Source organism: Gigantopelta aegis, chromosome 8 (genome assembly GCF_016097555.1).
Source record: "Gigantopelta aegis isolate Gae_Host chromosome 8, Gae_host_genome, whole genome shotgun sequence".
In the NCBI taxonomy this organism is placed as follows: Eukaryota; Metazoa; Mollusca; class Gastropoda; order Neomphalida; family Peltospiridae; genus Gigantopelta; species Gigantopelta aegis.
The window spans coordinates 76,763,518-76,784,837 of record NC_054706.1 but is presented as its reverse complement, the minus strand read 5'-3'; the positions used below and the strand labels follow the sequence as shown (position 1 = coordinate 76,784,837).

Here is a 21,320-nt window from a genome sequence, read left to right as displayed (position 1 = left end):
TCAGAATGCTTGTTCATTCACAGATCTATGGCCCTTGAATATGTTGGGCCCAGTAGGGAATATGTATTGCTTTAGCAGTACTCTCAGAATGCTTGTTCATTCACAGATCTATGGCCCTTGAATATGTTGGGCCCAGTAGGGAATATGTATTGCTTTAGCAGTACTCTCAGAATGCTTGTTCATTCACAGATCTATGGCCCTTGAATATGTTGGGCCCAGTAGGGAATATGTATTGCTTTAGCAGTACTCTCAAAATGCTTGTTCATTCATTCATAGTTACTTTCGTGCTTATATCCAATTATGGTTCAAGCACGCTGTCAGGATGTGAACCCAGTACCTACCAGCCTCATGTTCAATAGCTTAACCACCAGACCACTGAGGCCGACAGTAGGTTATAGTCATCTGTCTGTTATATATACTGGTGATCGTCGTACCACCTTGCTATCATCACTAGTATGAACAGTAAGGCCCACAGTGGCCCACTGGAGAACCAACACAAGAGACTATTCACCAGAACTCAGCCAAACTGACCGATTAGCAGCATACTTTCCGGGAAGTATAGTAGTAACTGCTGGAACAGCCTAGCTTCAATCACAATCCTTAAACATTAGTTATTATGGTAATACATGCACTAAAATAAGCAAATAGTTTCACAGTTATTGTCTTATACATATTAACAAAAGCTACATTAGGTTACAAAACTACTTAACACCAACACTGACATTCTAGGTTAAGTATAAAATTGTATTATAAAATATTTAACACACACTATTGTATTTAATGGTAATAGCACTATTGCAATAACACTTAACACATGTAAAGGTTTATGAAAAAAAGGACAAATTATTCTCCATAATATATAATCTTCATATAAGATTTAAACAAAATGGTTCATGGTTAACTAACAGACATTGTGAACATATATGCAATATTTAAGCATCTGCATAAGGAACAAAAAAGCAATTCATTTGAGTATTTGGATATTTTCATCAGTAACTGATTTTATTAAACAAGCAACCTAAGATGTCATTGATTTCATAGAAACAAAACAAGACACCAAAAATAGAGACACAGTCCAGGCATAGATTTAGGTAGGGGCTTCAAGCCCCCCTCCCATCCCTATTTTACGTCAGCTAATATTGCTTTTTTATAAGGTGGGATAGTCTTAGCTTATGAATGTCACTGAACAACAGGTATATTAAAATAATGTTACGGGTTCCTATGTTGAAAAAACCTATGTCCATGCATGCAGAGATTATGCTAATATTAATTGCTTGTTATTTCTTGTAAAAATCAATGTCAAACATCTTTGAAACGTGAAAATATACAATTAATTGAGACTGAAACTGAAATGACTGAAACATCAGCAGTGGACTTCAACAACTACAGTGAAACCCCTCTAAACCGGACATCCATGGACCAAATAAAAAATCTGGTTTTAAGGTCTTTCCAGTTTAAAGAGGTTATATATCCTGTACTCATATTTAAAAGGGAACCTTGAAAAACATCCGGTTTTGAAGGAATTGTGGTTTACAAAGAGTCTGGTTTTGAGGGCTTTAACTGTAGATATTACAGAAAAAAGATCAAAGGACAGGATTTATTAAAAAAAAAAAAAAAAATCAGTTTTAGGATATCAAGTCTGCAGGACTTGCACCTTCAGTACTTGGCCAACTGATAAACCTTTTACAGATTAGCCATTAAATTGTGTATTTAGTTAAAGTGACTTTCCTGAGTTTGCAGGCATTGTAACATATGTTTCTGACAAACAGAGCAACTAAAATTACATTTTCCAAACATTAGGAAGCCAGCAAACACCATCTTAAAACAGACACTGATATTGTATACAAGATAATATCTTGAATATGTACTTTTAGCCATCAAAAAGACCCTGTCTGTTACAATAAACATTTGACAATGGCAGTAAACTCTGGATGGTCCCTTTAATCAGTCACATTTATATACTTATTATTAAAATACTCAATTTAAAAAAAACTGGGCTCAAATAAAATATCTTTGTGGGTGAACCTTGTATCAAGCCCTAATTCCCAACCAGATTAAAGTTTAATGGCGTTTAAAAAAAAAAAATCACACAAACACCAGAAATATAACTACATTAAGTAGTGATATATATAATGAAGAACGAACAACAATCCCTGAACATCAGCATAACGGTTATATTGATCACAAGTAAAAAGTAGCTCTGCTAATTCTATAATTAAACTGTTAAAAATCTTACTACTGGTGCATGAAATGAAGATACCATAAATGCATTGACTATTGGTTTAATATTTGGTTACACAAAATTCCACCACTGAATGCAAATTAATACATGTACATATATTTATACTTGGTAGGGGGGGGTGGGTCTTCTTTTTTTTCTTTCCCCCCCCCCCCGTTTCTTTTTTTTTAATAAATGAAACACATAGGTTCATGATAAAACAAGAAATATTATCCAATTTTGTTTAGATACCTGCTTTAGGTTTTTTATTATTTTAATTACACATTACCCGGTAGTAGTATTTTTCAAACATGAATACTCTTGGTTACACAATATCTTCAGTTTCAGTTTAGTATAACAACTGATTAATTATTATGTTTTTTTCACCCGTAAACGTATATGTTTGTAGTTTAGCCTAGTCCTGCACATCCTCAAACAACTTTTATTAGTCCCCTTACTGGTCCCACTGCTGGGAATCGACTATAGGTTTCATCTCCATCCTTCTGTTTGTCTGTCTGTCCGTCCATCCATTTATCCCACAAATAGATTTCCGAATGTTTGTGTCATAATGCCTGGAGATATTCAGCTAAATTTTGGTGTATAGCTTTATGATGTACCGTTACAGATCAAGTTTGACTTTCATGGCGATTTACCTACTTGTGACATAGCTATGACCCTTGAAACTAGGAGATATGAAAATTTGTTTTCCATACTGTTCTTCGCAATAATTCGAGATATTGAGCTGGAATTTTGTGTACCGTTTTATCATGTACCGTTACAAATCAAGTTTGACCTTCATGGCGATTCACCCATTTTTCACAAAGTTATGGTCCTTGAACTTAGGAGATAAAAAATTTTGTTGGGCCCAGTTGGGGACATGTATTGGTTTTTTGAATGATTGTTATTTTTGAGCAGACAAAGACTAGATTGTTGCCCTCCCCACCTCCCTAAGATAAAATAACTAAACGCTACTGTAACATTACAGTATATAAAGAACAAATAGCAGTTCACATAGCAAGTATGAAACTAATCTAATGAATTAAGATACAAATGCTAATACTTTTATAACCTACCGGGTGACTATATATAAATATAAAAGTCCTTTATGATAGCCATCAACGACGACAAATATCAAAATGATCCCATTGAAAATGAAGACTATAGTCACTATCGTAAGTTAGTGATGGACAGACAGACGGACAGACAGTCAGACATCTCAATCTATATGAGGTGAGAGATATGTAGCATCTTACACCTCTTAATAAGAACAGTAGGTAATTTTGTGTGAATTTATTGATGTATAACAGTCACAAATTGTATAAAATCGCATAGACTAGCGAAGTAATTTTATACTAAATTTGTGACTTATACATTAATAAAATCACAAAAAATTTATAAAAAATTCTTATAATTACAAACAACACTAAGGTTTATCAAAGGACAATTTTTGTTAGTTTTATCAAAGGATCATTTTTAGTGACATCATTCAATCAAAACAAGAGTAAATTGTATAACAGTAGAAAGTGTGTAACTATATTATTATAGTTGAGCTATGGGACTATTGCACATTCATTAGTATTAAATGTACAATAGCTATTATGTGACACACATCCTTTACATGTTTTAACACCACATAACTAAGCAAACTGTATGCAATTAGTATTTTAAAAACCCAACTATAAATAAATTCCTCTCTATAAAAAGTTAAACTGAAAAGTGTCTTCAATAAAATAACATTTATGGTATCTTCAAATGCACATTCAAGACTCGTCAACATTTGTAGAAATATCGTCGGGATTGATCTGTTCAAAGCTGTCCTCTGATGATGATCCGTCTCCAAGGTAATCATCCGTGTCATGACTCTGGTTGCGATGATCGAGATCCAGGAAGAGACGTATCTTGTCTGCAACTTGATAGTGCTCACTGGAACACACACAAAAACATACATTATAAAACATTAGTTGCTAAGCAGTGGAGCACTCTCTCTCCATTGACCAAGATAGACACAGCATGTCAGGGGAGTGACGGGTGAACAGCATTTAGGACAGGGGTGCTAGTACCAAGATTCACTTGTTAGAAGTAATGAACAAGTATAACATTTTAGAGCTATTACTAAATTTTCTGTATTTTATATTAACATAATTGTGTGGGATTGCATTTTACTGGGCGATCAGACAAAATTTCCCCTGATTTTTGTTAAAGTGTCACAATTTGAACAAAATAATTACAAAAGTCACAAAAGTGAAGGAGAGAAAAATTGTATGAACAGTAGCAAACACTTACCCGACCTCAGGCAACCCAAACAATTACATGTACAGGGACTAGGACCGGGTCATAGCCCAGTGGTCAAGTGCTCGCCTGATGTGCGGTCGGTCTAGAATCGATTCCCATCGGTGGGCCCATTGGGTTATTTCTCATTCCAGCCAGTGTACCATGACTGGTATATCAAAAGCTGTGGTATGTGCTATCCTGTCAGTGGGATAGTGCATATAAAAGATCCTTTGCTACTAATGGAAAAATGAAGTGGGTTTCCTCTCTAAAACTATATGTCCAAATTACCAAATGTTTGACATCCAATAGCTGATGATTAATAAATCAATGTGCTCTAGTTTAGTGTCGTTAAACAAAACAAACTTTAACAAACTTTGTAAAGGGAATTTGCTGCCATTATAACATGTTTGAGACTAACAGAGCATATTACATGTGTGTGTGTGTGTGTATGTATATATATATATATATATATATATATATATATATATATATATATATATATATATATATACACACACACACAGTTGAATCCCATTGGCTCGAGAAAGTATTCAACCTAACCATTAGGTTTACAGATAGTGCAACTCGGGATTTTGTGTTTGGTTCAAGTGTTGCAGTGTATTTGACCCTTCCGAGTTCAACCCAATGAGATTCTACTGTATATTGTTGCTTAGAATACCAGTTCCTCTATATTCTATGTTTCTGGTCATCGTACTGTTTCTAATAGCCCACACGGGATTTTATGTGCCAGTAATTTCGTACATACAAAACAAATACACATTAGGATATAAAATGAAGATTGAGGTACAACAAACATTAAGCTGACCAGAAACCCATTGGCTTTACAGACATGCATGGATAGGCAATTCTAAACAAGAACATGTGTGTTACAATGTGCCGGGTTGAATCATCAGAAATCCATTGGCTTTACAGACATGCATGGATAGGCAATTCTAAACAAGAACATGTGTGTTACAATGTGCCGGGTTGAATCACCAGAAACCCATTGGCTTTACAGACATGCATAGATAGGCAATTCTAAACAAGAACATGTGTTACAATGTGCCGGGTTGAATCACCAGAACCCATTGGCTTTACAGACATGCATGGATAGGCAATTCTAAACAAGAACATGTATGTTACAATGTGCCGGGTTGAATCACCAGAAACCCATTGGCTTTACAGACATGCATGGATAGGATAGGCAATTCTAAACAAGAACATGTGTTACAATGTGTCGGGCTGAATCACCAGAAACCCATTGGCTTTACAGACATGCATGGATAGGCAATTCTAAACAATAACATGTGTGTTACAATGTGCCGGGTTGAATCACCAGAAACCCACTGGCTTTACAGACATGCATGGATAGGCAATTCTAAAGAAGAACATGTGTGTTACAATGTGCCGGGTTGAATCACAAGAAACCCACTGGCTTTACAGACATGCATGGATAGGCAATTCTAAAGAAGAACATGTGTGTTACAATGTGCCGGGTTGAATCACTAGAAACCCATTGGCTTTACAGACATGCATGGATAGGCAATTCTAAACAAGAACATGTGCGTTACAATGTGATGGGTTGGATCTGTAGGAGAGATAAGACAACATGAACATTTTGGCACTACATTAACTTTACTTGTTCTTACAACATAGCGAATCTGTAGTGTATAAATAGTAAATCATGGGTGCCAGTACTTTTAGATGCCAAGTAGTAAGACAAAAAAGGTTATCTCCCCCTTGGCCACACTTGTGGTGAGTGGTAATCCAAGGGTATTTACTTTAGTGATATCAGGGGCGTAGCGTGATCTGGAACCGGAGAGGGGAGATTTCGAATATGAACCAAGTGGACCCTTTTTTTATTTTACTTTTGCACCACCAGAAACTCCATATGTATAAACCTGTATATATTAGTTCTGAAATCGGACCATTTGCTTCAGCATGGGGGGTGGGGGTGTTCATCTGAGCCCCCCCCCAGCCTACGCCCCTGAATATGTCACATGTATGTATTCAATAAGCAGTTTTAATCATTAAAAGGACTGTTTGTTGGAAACGTCTTAATAATGGCAGCAAACTAAGCACTTTCTTTAAGTAAATAAACTAATCACAAGGATCTGCCTTCAAACAAAAACTGGTTTTTTACCCGGCTCAAATGCTTATGTATAAATTAATCAATGTCAACATCAAACTAAAAAATAAATTCCAAATGTTAATCTAAAATTCTGAAGTGACTATCTATTTAACAGACATGTTTTAATCAAACAACTTTTAAAAATGTTAAATTTCATAAATAATAAAGAATAAGAACAAAAAAATAACAGTGCATTCTATCAGCTTCACATTAGCAGTACTCACCCTTTCCATTGTCAAATTAGACAATTGCAATTTGGGGAGCAAAATTTTGTTTAAATTAACCATTATGTTATATTTTTCATTAAAATACTCTACATATCTGAAACTAGGCTAAAATACAATGATTCAGAGTCTAAGTCCTGCATTAGTGGTACTCACCTACTGTTTCCAAATGTAAATGTTTCTGTTATACCAATTGACATTCCTGTAGCAAATAAAAGCACCACCTGGTGGCCATTTCCAAAGAAACGGACACTCTCCTCTTCAACCCTGATGCCAACTATGTCGTCCAAGTTGGCTACAACTGCAAAACAATATGATTATGATGCAAATGTGTCACCAAGGGAACAGAGACTCAGATTTTGTAATGTTTCCAATTTAATAAATATTACATTGATGTTAATATGTTACTATAGAAACAGTAATTTAGAGGGTTGTATATGTGCTGGTTAAACTGATGTTAAACCATTAATATAGAAACAGTAATTTAGAGGATCGTGTATGTGCTGACTAAACTGATGTTAATATGTTACTATAGAAACAGTAATTTAGAGGATCGTGTATGTGCTGACTAAACTGATGTTAATATGTTACTATAGAAACAGTAATTTAGAGGATCGTGTATGTGCTGATTAAACTGATGTTAATATGTTGCTATAAAAACAGTAACTGATGTTAATATGTTGCTATAGAAACAGTAATTTAGAGGATCATGTGTGTGCTGAATAAACTGATGTTAATATGTTGCTATAGAAACAGTAATTTAGAGGATCATGTATGTGCTGATTAAACTGATGTTAATATGTTGCTATAGAAACAGTAACTGATGTTAATATGTTACTATAGAAACAGTAATTTAGAGGGTCGTGTATGTGCTGATTAAACTGATGTTAATATATTACTATTTAGAGGATCGTGTACGTGCTGATGAAACTGATGTTAATACGTTACTATAGAAACAATAATTTAGAGGATCGTGTATGTGCTGATCAAACTGATGTTAACACGTTGCTATAGAAACTAATTTAGAGGATCGTGTATGTGCTGATCAAACTGATGTTAACACGTTGCTATAGAAACTAATTTAGAGGATCGTGTATGTGCTGATCAAACTGATGTTAACACGTTGCTATAGAAACAGTAATTTAGAGGATCGTGTATGTGCTGATCAAACTGATGTTAACACGTTGCTATAGAAACAGTAAGTTAGAGGATCGTGTATGTGCTGATCAAACTGATATTAACACGTTGCTATAGAAACAGTAATTTAGAGGATCGTGTATGTGCTGATCAAACTGATGTTAACACGTTGCTATAGAAACAGTTATTTAGAGGATCCTGTATGTGCTGATCAAACTAATGTTAACACGTTACTATAGAAACAGTAATTTAGAGGATCCTGTATGTGCTGATTAAACTGATGTTAATACAGTACTATAGAAACAGTAATTTAGAGGATCGTGTATGTGCTGATTAAACTGATGTTAATATGTTACTATAGAAACAGTAATTTAGAGGATCGTGTGTGTGCTGATTAAACTGATGTTAATACGTTACTATAAAAACAGTAATTTATAGGATCGTGTTTGTGCTGATTAAACTGATGTTAATATGTTACTATAGAAACAGTAATTTTGAGGATCGTGTGTGTGCTGATCAAACTGATGATAATATGTTACTATAAAAACAGTAATTTAGAGGATCGTGTATGTGCTGATTAAACTGATGTTAATACGTTACTATAGAAACAGTAATTTAGAGGATCATGTATGTGCTGATTAAACTGTTGTTAATATGTTACTATAGAAACAGTAATTTAGAGGATCATGTATGTGCTGATTAAACTGATGTTAATACAATACTATAGAAACAGTAATTTAGAGGATCATGATTAAACTGTGCTGGTCTTTCAGGTCTCTGAATAATAATTGAAAATATGCGTAAACCATTTTTGGGGTGTGCCAAAATAAATTTGGGTAACCCATTTAATTTTTAGGTAACCCATATTGAACATGCAAATGATGTCATAAATTCAATGTGCGGACGAAAAGTGGGTTACGCAAACTATACTTAAGCAAGCGACACGTGAACAAAACTATTGCTCTTGCAATTTTCAGAGGTCTTTCTTTTTCCTATCAAAGTTTATTCTTGGCCCTTTTCATGCAACATTTTCACTTAAAGTATTACTTTTTTGTACCTTTATTGCTTTGTGAGTAAAAACATCTAACATGATGTGTTTATAGTCTGCTGTTTAACAATTGTGAGTAAAATTTAACAAGATGTGTTATTCACCATTGTGCTGTTTTAAAAGTGTGAGTAGAAATGTAATGAGATGCATTATTCAACAGTGTGCTGTTTTATGTAATAAGATGTTACTCACCAGTGTGCTGTTATACAAATGTCAGTAGAAATGTAATGAGATGTTACTCACCAGTGTGCTTTTTCATGTGTGAAGAAATGTAACAAGATGTGCTACTCACCAGTATGTGTGAGTAGAAATGTATTGAGATCTGCTACTCACCAGTATGTGGGAGTAGAAATGTACTGAGATGTGTTACTCACCAGTATATGTGAGTAGAAATGCATTGTGATGTTACTCACCAGTATATGTGAGTAGAAATGTACTGAGATGTGTTACTCACCAGTATGTGTGAGTAGAAATGTATTGTGATGTGTTACTCACCAGTATATGTGAGTAGAAATGTATTGTGATGTGTTACTCACCAGTATATGTGAGTAGAAATATATTTTGATGTGTTACTCACCAGTGTGCTGTTTCAGAAATGGCTGTAGAAACTTCTGTAGCAGACTGCAGCTGCTAGTTCTTGTTTCCCCAGATCTTTTATCAAATTCACAGATCTGTAAGTTAAGAAATCTGCTTATTATTTCAAAGGATAACAATTAAGATTTGAAAATAACAGTTTCTCTTAATATTTATTTTTAGTTTTGCAAATCTAATACAGATCGAAAACAGATTTCTTCATTAGGTGACTTTGACCATATCCATAGATGGTTCATTTCTACAAATTCTGAAATCAAGTGAGGGGATAAATGAATGGATGAATGAATGGATGGATGAATTGAAGTGGGGGGATCAATGTGGGTGGGTGGATGGACGTATCATAGTGAGGGGATGAATTTGGGTGGGTGGTTGATGGATGGATGGATGGATGGATGGATGGATGGATGGAATCTAGTGATGAAGAACAAATTAGTTTTTTTACACATGGTCAATGATAATTTTAGTCTTACCTCCCAATCATCCATGCAGTAAATCCCAATGTACACAGCTCCAACAACATAGATCAACTTCCATATCAAGTAGTCTGCAATAAAATATATATATTTCATTTGTCCCTAAATGTACTTTAGTCAACCATCTACGTAACTACCATACTCCACTTATTAATGATATTTTGTAAAAATAATCGAATTGTGGCAATGGTCCATAATTCAAAAACTAATATTACTGAGAGGGTTGACATGGATTTCACTCCATCATGGTGTAGTTAAAGTGTTGCAATAGCTAGATTTGGTCTGTAAAATTAATGTAATTTTGATTTATTATTCATTTTTAGAGAAATAAGGTCCTTAAATCTGTGACAGTATGCCTTTAATATGTATACAACAACATTCAACGTCGTCAACTTTTACTTCTTTACTTCAAGTAATCTGCCACAGAATAAACAACATTCATCAACATTTAACACATACACGTTAAGCATTCTGCACTATGATATACAACATACCGGTACATCAATATTTCACATAATTCATCTTCCATATTATGCTTTCTACAACATTCAACATACATCAACATTCAACACATATCAAATGATATGCTTGAAAACTTTTAACATTTCAACATTCAACAAATGTCAACTTCCATAATGAGTCTGCAAAAACCATTCTATAAAGTTACAATGTTTGTTAGGAGATTGTTTATTAAAATACAATATTTTTATTAATTTGTTTTTGGGTGTTTTACTATTAAAGCATGGATTGCACAGAAAAGATAGCGGGGTGGGTTAAACATCTGCCATAATCCTTCCTCATTGCCTTATTCTCATTTTTCATATAGCCATAAAAACATTTACAACTTCAGCTTTGGTCCCAAAAACCAACGCATCACAATATTATTATCTGAGGTGGCTTGGCATTATTTCTTGTATAGATACTGTGGAAAATATGAAAAAATATTTAAATGTTGACATGAGAGGGTCAATTCTGAGCAAAGACCAGCAATATATATATATTGTTTTGGCCGTACTATTTTTTTTTTCATTTGCCGCATGATGTTGATCACTTAAAAAGTTTACTTAATAATGTTTTGTCAGTATATCTATACATATCATTTGAAGTGAAGACACTGTATATTATAATATTGCTAATAATATATTGTTCTATAGACTGCCAGACTAGTAGAAATTCTGGTGGGCTAGTAAATTTTTGTTGGTTTTGGTCCAGCGGGCTAGTTAAATATTTTCCATTTCTGCACCCCTGATGTAATATGATTTTTACTAATTTAAAAAAAATAGTTGTTTTAAAGACAACATAATTTATAGATTAAAAAATAAATTGCACAGAATTTTATCCCAAAATTCATTTTAAACATCAAGATGCTTAGAAGATGTAACAGTATACATATATGGTTTGTGAAAGTTCTTAATGAATCATTCTTACCAGATCCATAATATGCTGCTCCAAACCCAAATGCAATGGCCCCTGCAAGTAAAGAGGATACAATCACAATTCAAACTCTGTGGATGTGAAATTAACCAGGAAATCTTATAAACCAATGAAAATAATATTTAGAATTCAAAATTGTTACCATGTGTGGGCATGTGTCTGTTTGTGTTTGTGTGTGCTTCACAACAGCTTTCTCAGATTAACATGTTATACTGATCTTGATCATGACTGCAACAAACAGAAGCATGATTAACCTATTTTAAAAGCAAAACAAACACATTTTGACAACATCACAGAAGTACTAAATCATACTAATGTAAGGGAAATATATCCATCATCTGAAATCAGCTGTATAAAACATTAAATATGTTTACTGTAGTGGTAATGTGAAGATCAGAATGAATCTTACCAAAAAACAAGCTCCAGGACCAAATATTTGGCTCCCTTGAAAAACACAGTCTGTCTGGGGTTTCTTCTTTAACTGTCACATACCCCATGATGTAGCATCAGGTTGTGTTCTGAAAATAAAGACACAAATAACTTGCAGTAAGTACTTGAGTATTTTGAGGTTATCTAACCCAATAGGTGTTGATAAAACTGTGCACTGGTGTTCCATTGAACAAACACACCTTCTGGCTAATGGTTGTCAGAAATGTTTAAAACTGCAGTTGTAAATTAGGTTAACATTAGGTAGGAAATGTACATATATGAATGTGTGATCAGTTTGCCTATGCCTGTGGGGTAGCTAGTTGGGCTTGCGGTGAACTCGTATGGAAAACTTACTCGTATGGGGGAAAATGCAGTGAAGTCGTATGGAAATCCACAAGTGAACTCGTATGGAAGACAAACTCGTATGTGGGAAAATGCAGTGAACAAACTGATATATCCATAACTGTATAGCAACTTGTTTGTAGTTTTTATGCAGAGTTCGACAAATCCGCTAGCCCAACGTCCATGGCATTGGTTAGTGGTTTTTAAGTTCGGGCTGGTGAGAAACGCAAAACATGCATGCATTGTTTACGGTTTCTGTTGCAGGAAATAAGTCTAATGACATGCGTGATGCATGTTTTAATTATAGGTGACTGCCGTTGATGCACAAACTGCGGTTGACACGCAAATAGTTGACTGATGGAGACATAAATAAGAAGCATATATACAAAACAAGTGTCAAAATACACATTTAAGAGAAATATCAAAGTTAGTATATCTGCATATCCATACATCCCCATACGAGTTTACCGTTATTTTTTCCATACGAGTTCGTTTTCCATACGAGTTTTCTGTTCATACGAGTTAGTTTCCATACGAGTTCACCGCATCCCACTAGTTGCTATGTCTAGAAAACATTTGTTTACAAAAATTTAATAAGCAACAATTGGTGGAAAAACTCCAGTTTAACAGGCATTGCCATGGACAGGTGTGTTCTCATACAATAAACCTGACAGGTAATATTTAATAATTTGATTAAATATCCATCCAGTATTAGGCCACATAGCAAAGTGCAGTAGTTGTTCGATAGTTGTTTGAAAGCACTCGTTACCTCAGTGAGTTCCTATAAATAGAAATACACTTTTATTACATGAATGATTAATAAAAGTATTTTACACGTCCAGTAGTAAATATGCAATAATTAATAATTGTATTTTGTGGTGTGACCGAGTTGCAAACAACAAATATTAATTGGGCGATAACTCAAGAATAGTTTTTAAATTAAATTAAAAGGGGTCAATCCGAATATTAAGTGGTTTAATCTGAAACCATTTAGCAAACATGCAATTTGACAATCAATTAATTCAGTACTTCAGATAATAAAATGTCTTATTGTGCAATGTATCGCGTTTCTCACATGTCTTTTCTTTCACACAAAACAAATCTCTTAGCAAAATACGCAGTACAATTTTACAAGATTCCAACAGCTGTCAAAAATATTTGTTTATACCGGAAGTATAACTCTTCTTTCTTGAAGCGCATAAAATGGTATTCCGTCACATGTGATTGGTCAATACAGCTATTCGTGTTTATATTTTTTTTACTTTCTGGGTTTGGTATGTTTTTGGCTGTCAGCATGTAACTTGATAATGATGGAATTGTGTTTGAGACATTGATTACATTTTTAATTATCTCTTTTATCAAGGATCATTACTGAACCCACAATATATCCTTAAGTAGTCTTATATTTGGAGGTTACACATAACATGATCTGACTTGAAGATCTGAAACTGAATTACATTCTGAAGTTCATATTTGACTTTTGTAACAAAACGGCTTTAATATAAATTTTTATTTTGCAATACATGTAATATTTGGGATTACACTTTAATTTACAGCTCCTTACCTCCCTCCCCTTTCCTCTCTATCTCTCCCTTTTTCTTTCCCTCCCTCCCCTTTCCTTCTATCTCTCCCTTTTTCTTTCCCTCTCCCTCCCTCCCTCCCTCCCCCCCTCCCTCTCTCTCTCTCTCTCTCTCTCTCTCTCTCTCTCTCTCTCTCTCTCTCTCTCTCTCCCCGTCACACGCACACAATGGCTATATATTTTTATTTTCCAGATGTATTAGTATTTTGTTTCTATTTTTTGCAGTTCAAGTATCCTCTGAAAATTCGGCTAGTCCAGTTTACTAGGTCAGAGAATGTAATAAAAACAGTGTGATATCTTCTGATCAATGGGAGCTGATAGTGTGATGTAAATGTGATAAATATTCATGAGGTTGCTGGAATATTTATTTACCCAGATACTTTTTCAGCGGGTAAATTGTGTTTTGTTATTCATTGAATTATACAATTGCCAGGCTGCCTTTGACATAACAATCTTATCAGAAATGCAGGCCCGTAGCAGGGGTGGGGGCCAGGGGGGCCCAGCCCCCCCCCCCCCATAATTTCAGCAGGTTTTGGGGTTTTTTTATAACCTTTACATCTCGACTGAATGTAAAAGTTGTAGCGAGACTTAACAGATTGAGATTAACGGCGAGAGTTACAGGCAAATAACCTTTGAATCATGCCCCTGGACCCCCCAAATAACTTGCGCCTTCAGCACTCATTCAATTGCCCCCTCCCCACAATAATAATGTCCACCATGCTACGGGCCTGAAATGTAGATTATGCATCCTCTATATATTTCCTTTTTTTGGTGGGGGGGGAGGGGACATATACCCCAGTGGTAAAGCAACTTGCTTGATGCTCAGTCTGGTTATTTGAATTTATTTTTGCGTAACCGATAAGTGGTTTATACAGATATTCAATTATCAGAGGTCTGAATCGACCTTCACCAGCAGCTGATCTTTTTCAGGCTGCATTATTCCACATTTTATGATTTAACATTTTTTAGTTCTGTGCCCTGTGAACATCAGTACCCACCAAAAACTGTTTGGTGTAATCATGTTAAAGTGAGTAATGTCATATTATACCAGGGTTTCTAGAACTTTTATCAAATCCACTAGCCATGGGATATGTGGTTTTTAAAATTTACTAGCTACGATTAAAAAATCACCAGCTGAACTTTACTTTAAGTGAAGACAATTATACTAAATAATAGTAATAATTGAATATGTCATAGAGTGGGAGTGGGGGCAGGATCGACTTAACTGTAATATTTGACCAAATATTTTCACTAGCCGTCTGGCATTACAATAGTAGTTATTTACTAATCCAACATTGAATATCACTAGCTATGAGAGTGGGGCTACCATAATCTCGAAGCCCTGTCTGGCATTACAATAGTAGTTATTTACTAACCCAACATTGAATATCACTAGCCATGGGAGTGGGGCTACCATAATCTAGAAGCCCCGTCTGGCATTACAATAGTAGTTATTTACTAACCCAACATTGAATATCACTAGCCATGGGAGTGGGGCTACCATAATCTAGAAGCCCTGTCTGGCATTACAATAGTAGTTATTTACTAACCCAACATTGAATATCACTAGCCATGGGAGTGGGGCTACCATAATCTAGAAGCCCTGATTATACTGTGTAATAGATGTTCAGTTTCATGATTTTGACAATAGGCAAATGGAAACCATCATATCTGTGAAATCTGGAGGCCTCTTTTTCTTTTTGATACATGTAATACAAATTGAACATGTTACCAAAGTATTATGAAATACTGGTATATTTTGCATGATGATTCTAAAGATTAATCATGGAAAAGACCGTATTAAAAGTTAAGAATAAATATTTCTCCACTCATTGTTGAGTTGCAAGATAAATTCATATTTGGGGTATAACATTCCATAACCTGCTTTTGTTACCTTTAGTTGTAAATCTCAGACACTATATGTACCCCACGTTTCACACAGTAGTCAACCCTCACAAGAATAATGTTGTCTTTCACTCCCATTAGGACTGGATTTAACTCAATTGGTTGAATGCTCACTTGAGGTGCTTGTGTCGCAGGATCAAACCACCTCAGTGGATACATTCAACAGTAACTGATTGTTTATTTTCTCAACCCAACCAGTGCACAACAACTTGACAAAGGCTGTGATGAGTGCTTTTCTGTCTGTGGGAAAGTGCATATAAAAGATCCCTTGCTGCATTAAGAAAATGTAGCGGATTTCCTCTGATGACTATGTGTCAGAATTACCAAACGTTTCACATCCCATTGTTCTGATTTTTATTTCCAGATCTCTGAATGTGGTCACGATGTCTGTTGTCGAATTAAGGTGAGTTTAGATTATAGTACTTGTTATATTGTGTTGCATTGGCACCAAGTCAGTGTGTTAACTTTGTATAAGTCAAGTGTGCTGGATCTGACTTGGTCGGTAAAGTGCTCATCTGAGGTGCTTTGGTTACAGGGTCGAATCCCCTTGGTGGACTCATTCTCTGATTGGGGTTTTTCACATCCCAACTAATGCCCAAAGACTGGTATATCAAAGACTTTGGTATGTGCTGTCCTGTCTTTTGAAAAGTGCATATAAAAATTATTTACAACTATTTTTCATCAGCAGTGTGAAAAATTTGAGACCTGCAGAAAAATTATTGTGTGTGTGTGTATTATCACTCTTGAAAATTAACACTTCTTGATATATTTGGAATACTGTCAAAAATAAGATGGATAGCAAAAACTGCTTGTGCAACAATTATCAGAACATATATTATACATTTTGAGTGACATTGGCTGCTGCCCGCTGTCAATTTCAAACCTTTTACCTTTTTTACTTTACTTTAACCATGCTTGTATGTTTTGTATGCATATTTATCAATAGAAAACTATACAAGAAAACAGTTTTTGTTAGTCTATGTTTTTGGTTATGTGAAATTCCTTCTCTCTGTGTTACTAGGATTGTGCATCTTGACCTGAAGGGGGCGCCACCAAAGGTTGAATATTTCCAAAAGGTGAGCAGAATGTTACTGAAATGAATTTAAACAACAGTTATGTAACAGGCCACATCATCCTGACAGCATGTGATTATTATAAGAATCAAATATTGATAGCATAGTACATGTAATCATTTCGTTGGCTTTAAGATTCCAGCTGAGTTGAGGTTAGAGGTGTACTATTTATACAATGAACAGAGCAAATGAAGGCCTCCAAAATTGAAAATTTTCTTAAAGGTAGGGTCAACTCCAACAAGAGCCTTATGTGTTGGAAAGTTGCATACCCGGACCACCAACACATACTGACACTTTAGCAAATGAAAAACGCGTAATTTTAGAGTTAATAAAAAACCATGATTATTCCTGCTAACTGGGGGCAACCATTTTGTTTCGTTTTTGTGACGTCCGGTGGGATAGCTTGGGGCAAAGTGACGTCAGCTCCTGACCATCTCCTGTATGAAAGTGTAAACAAAAGCAGTAATTTTCGACAAGGCGCTTCTCTTTGATCAACCTGAATTGTAAAACAGCATAAATGACGTAATAATATAATAAACTATTTAACTAAATATATTTCAAGTTTCATTAACGGAACAAAATGGGGTTATAGTATTTTTCTCTGTTTAATAATCCAAAGGAAAAATGTACGCTATTACGCCTATTGATATGCTAAGTTGGAGCAAAAACAACAACCCACGATACCCAAGTGATAATTTTCTTTTCTTTGGGACTACGTAATTGGTCAGTTCTGTGGTTGTAAATGGAAAAGTCTACTTAATCAATAGTTTTACAGAACTATTTGCAGTAATAAACCATGTCTATTACAATTTTAGGGGCGACAGGTAATATTCCACAATACCGGTATGTATTTTTGTGTCTAGACAGCGTCAATTAATTGGCTCGTCTGGTTACCAATCAAATACACACATGCCAATCAGAAATCACAGGTACAAGCAACTAACAGCATAGACCAGTTAACTAAGAAAACACTCCGTGTATCATTTCAGTACGTAGGTTAATGCATGGGAAAAACATTGTTAATTGTTTCGACTTGTTGTGTAGCCACTTTGACAATGGTATTTTATTTTGTATTGAAAAATAATATATATAGTGCTGGATATACTTACTGTTGGCTTACTGGGATGTGTATTATTACAGAACATTGCAATGTATGACTATTTATCATCCCGCAAAAACCAGGTAGATTGTGTTTCTCTAGTTCTAAGGCTCATTCCTGACGTGACACGTTAAGTATTACGTAACCACCAGCTCGCCAGAGGGCGTACTCACTGAGATGGTACAAAATGGCTGCGCCCATTATATATAATAGTCGTCACATTTAACCGTTTTATTAATTAACTATACGATTATACGTGTTGATATTAAGCAATAATGTACATTATATATCGTTGAATATGCATACCAGGCCAAATGCCTTAATTGTCCTCTCCTTTAAGCTGAAAAGTGATTAACCCCCACATACCTCCACCCCCACCCCTGAAAACAAAACAAATACAAACAGTTTACATGAATATTTCAATTGAAAAACAAAGTAAAGGACATGTCATTTGGATTGATATTTTAGGGTATTTTACATCACTGTTTCATTTGTGCAATTTGTGGAGGCCTCAACTTGTACATTAAAGACCATGGTATGTGCTGTTCTGTATCACTTTTTATAATTCCTTCATTAACTCACAAAAGGTAACTGGAACATGCTATGTCTAAATGATGTATGTCACTTAGGCGGTATTGTTTGCGTTTGAGGTAGTATTGTTTGCGTTTGAGGTAGTATTGTTTGCGTTTGAGGTAGTGCTTTAGAATAATTAAAAGCAGTGACCCAGTACCTCATAGTCCTTGAACCAAGTGGAAATTTAATAATATTGCTTTAGGATATTAAGTTTGTTGATTTGGTTTAACTGCCTCTTGTGTTGAAAAAGTGAAAAAGAAAACTGCTGAATATAGTTTGATCGGTATTACTGATGGAAAGAAATAAGGAAAAACATAAATAGTAACATTGAATATTGACTGCATCCAACATGCGCATGGATCACAGTATGAGGAAGTTGATCCTGTTAGTGACAGTCAGTGCCACACTACTGATATTCAATCCCACATTACATCTGTATTTTATACAAGCATCACTACTAAGTAGTGAATTAAATTTGTTCTTAAATGGCATGTGTTTCCTTATTTCTTTTCATCAGTATATCTCCATTATATATCAGACAGAGCTTCTATTATTTTTATAAAATCCAATAGTCTTGGGATCAGTGATATAAAAAAATTAGTAGCCACGATTCACTAGCCCTACTTTACTTTAAGTTAATACAATTTTACTAATTAATAGTAATAATCAGATATTTCACCTAAAGAGGGAGATAGAGCTTAAAAACACTGGCCAGGGTGGGGCCAGGATATTCATATTTACAAAATAGACTTAACTGCTACATTTGACCAAAACAAATTCACTAGTTGTCAGGTATGGCAATAGTAGTTATTTACTAGTCTAACACATTAAATATTAATAGCCATGAGAGTGGGGCTCCCATAATCTAGAAGCCCTGTTGGGCATGGCAATATTAGTTATTTACTAGCCCAACATTGAATATCACTAGCCATGAGAGTGGAGCTACCATAATCTAGAAGCCCAGGATAATCTTTTGTTTGCTTTGATTAACTCAACACTGTTGCCTTCATTCACACAATTCATATTTGTGTATCTGTATAAATATGTAGATTATCAGTAACTAAAAAACAGTCCTTTATCTTTGAATATATCAGGCGAGTAATAAATCACTCACCTCACAAGATTTAGGCGAGTGATTAGCATAGCAAGAAATACACTGAATATAGGATTTACACTGACAAAAAGTTTTGAATCTCACAAAGTTAAACAAAATGAAGATGATCCAAACTTACAGTAGCAACATAATAACTCAAGGATGTATTCAAACAACCAGAGGGGTGGAACCTAGCCCAGTGGTAAAGCGCTCACTTGATGCACAGTCGGTTTGGGAGCGATCACCGTCAGTGGGCTCATTGGGCTATTTCTCATTCCAGCCAGAGCACCATGACTGGTATATAAAAGGCTGTGGTATGTGCTGTCCTGTCTGTGGGATGGTGCATAAAAAAGATCCCTGGGTACTAACAGAAAAATGTAGCAGGTTTCCTCTCTAAGACTATATGTCAAAATTACCAAATGTTTAACATCCAGTAGCCGAGGATTAATAAATCAATGTGTTCTAGTGGTGTCCTTAAAGAAAACAATGTTTTTGTTATTTCAGCTGTTCCCCCTGCTGAGTCAGTGGGGCTGTACGGGTCTGCTGAGTCAGTGGGGCTGTACGGGTCTGCTGATAGAGTACGAAGACATGTTTTTGTTATTTCAGCTGTTCCCCCTGCTGAGTCAGTGGGGCTGTACGGGTCTGCTGAGTCAGTGAGGCTGTACGGGTCTGCTGATAGAGTACGAAGACATGTTTTTGTTATTTCAGCTGTTCCCCCTGCTGAGTCAGTGGGGCTGTACGGGTCTGCTGATAGAGTACGAAGACATGTTTTTGTTATTTCAGCTGTTCCCCCTGCTGAGTCAGTGGGGCTGTACGGGTCTGCTGATAGAGTACGAAAACATGTTTTTGTTATTTCACCTGTTCCCCCTGCTGAGTCAGTGGGGCTGTACGGGTCTGCTGATAGAGTATGAAGACATGTTTTTGTTATTTCAGCTGTTCCCCCTGCTGAGTCAGTGGGGCTGTACGGGTCTGCTGATAGAGTATGAAGACATGTTTTTGTTATTTCAGCTGTTCCCCCTGCTGAGTCAGTGGGGCTGTACGGGTCTGCTGATAGAGTATGAAGACATGTTTTTGTTATTTCAGCTGTTCCCCCTGCTGAGTCAGTGGGGCTGTACGGGTCTGCTGATAGAGTATGAAGACATGTTTTTGTTATTTCAGCTGTTCCCCCTGCTGAGTCAGTGAGGCTGTACGGGTCTGCTGATAGAGTATGAAGACATGTTTTTGTTATTTCAGCTGTTCCCCCTGCTGAGTCAGTGGGGCTGTACGGGTCTGCTGATAGAGTACGAAGACATGTTTCCTTATACTGCACCGCTGGAGGACCTGGCCGCACCGTACGCATACAGGTACTTGGCCACATCCTTCCTTTCTTTGGCATGCCACTTACATTGGTTTCTTTCAGACCAGCTCTTTTTTGTTTGTTCAATCAACTGGTGCCAGAAAAACTGTCTAGCTGTCATTGTTTACAAGGTAGACAGCAGTTTGCTACCTGTTGATTACATCATTCCATAATCAAAGGTAGTATGTGACGTCACATAGTATGCATGCATTCCATCTAGTGACATCACATAGTATACATGCATTCCATCTAGTGACGTCACATAGTATACATGCATTCCATCTAGTGACGTCACATAGTATGCATGCATTCCATCTAGTGACGTCACATAGTATACATGCATTCCATCTAGTGACGTACA

At 35.7% G+C, this 21,320-nt stretch overlaps 2 protein-coding genes across 2 annotated transcripts in view; one reads left to right on the top strand and one right to left on the bottom strand.

The window, feature by feature from the left end:
- Window positions 1-851: 851 nt before the first annotated feature.
- On the bottom strand, window positions 852-13,455 carry LOC121380191 (cytochrome b-245 chaperone 1-like). The gene is made up of 7 exons (XM_041508998.1): window positions 13,377-13,455; window positions 11,940-12,048; window positions 11,525-11,566; window positions 10,094-10,167; window positions 9,607-9,700; window positions 7,001-7,145; window positions 852-4,141 (listed from the first exon to the last, which is right to left on the bottom strand). Exons 2-7 carry the CDS (start codon window positions 12,025-12,027, stop codon window positions 3,979-3,981), a joined length of 606 nt encoding a protein of 201 aa, XP_041364932.1. The 5' UTR covers window positions 12,028-12,048; window positions 13,377-13,455; the 3' UTR covers window positions 852-3,978.
- A 73-nt stretch (window positions 13,456-13,528) lies between these two features.
- LOC121379151 (hexosaminidase D-like) overlaps window positions 13,529-21,320 on the top strand; it is a 31,916-nt gene continuing 24,124 nt past the window's right edge. The window contains exons 1-5 of the mRNA XM_041507640.1: window positions 13,529-13,575; window positions 14,106-14,271; window positions 16,150-16,188; window positions 16,807-16,861; window positions 20,857-20,966. Coding sequence (XP_041363574.1) covers window positions 16,169-16,188; window positions 16,807-16,861; window positions 20,857-20,966 — 185 coding nt within the window. The 5' untranslated portion in view covers window positions 13,529-13,575; window positions 14,106-14,271; window positions 16,150-16,168. The remainder of the gene's footprint in view (window positions 13,576-14,105; window positions 14,272-16,149; window positions 16,189-16,806; window positions 16,862-20,856; window positions 20,967-21,320) is intronic.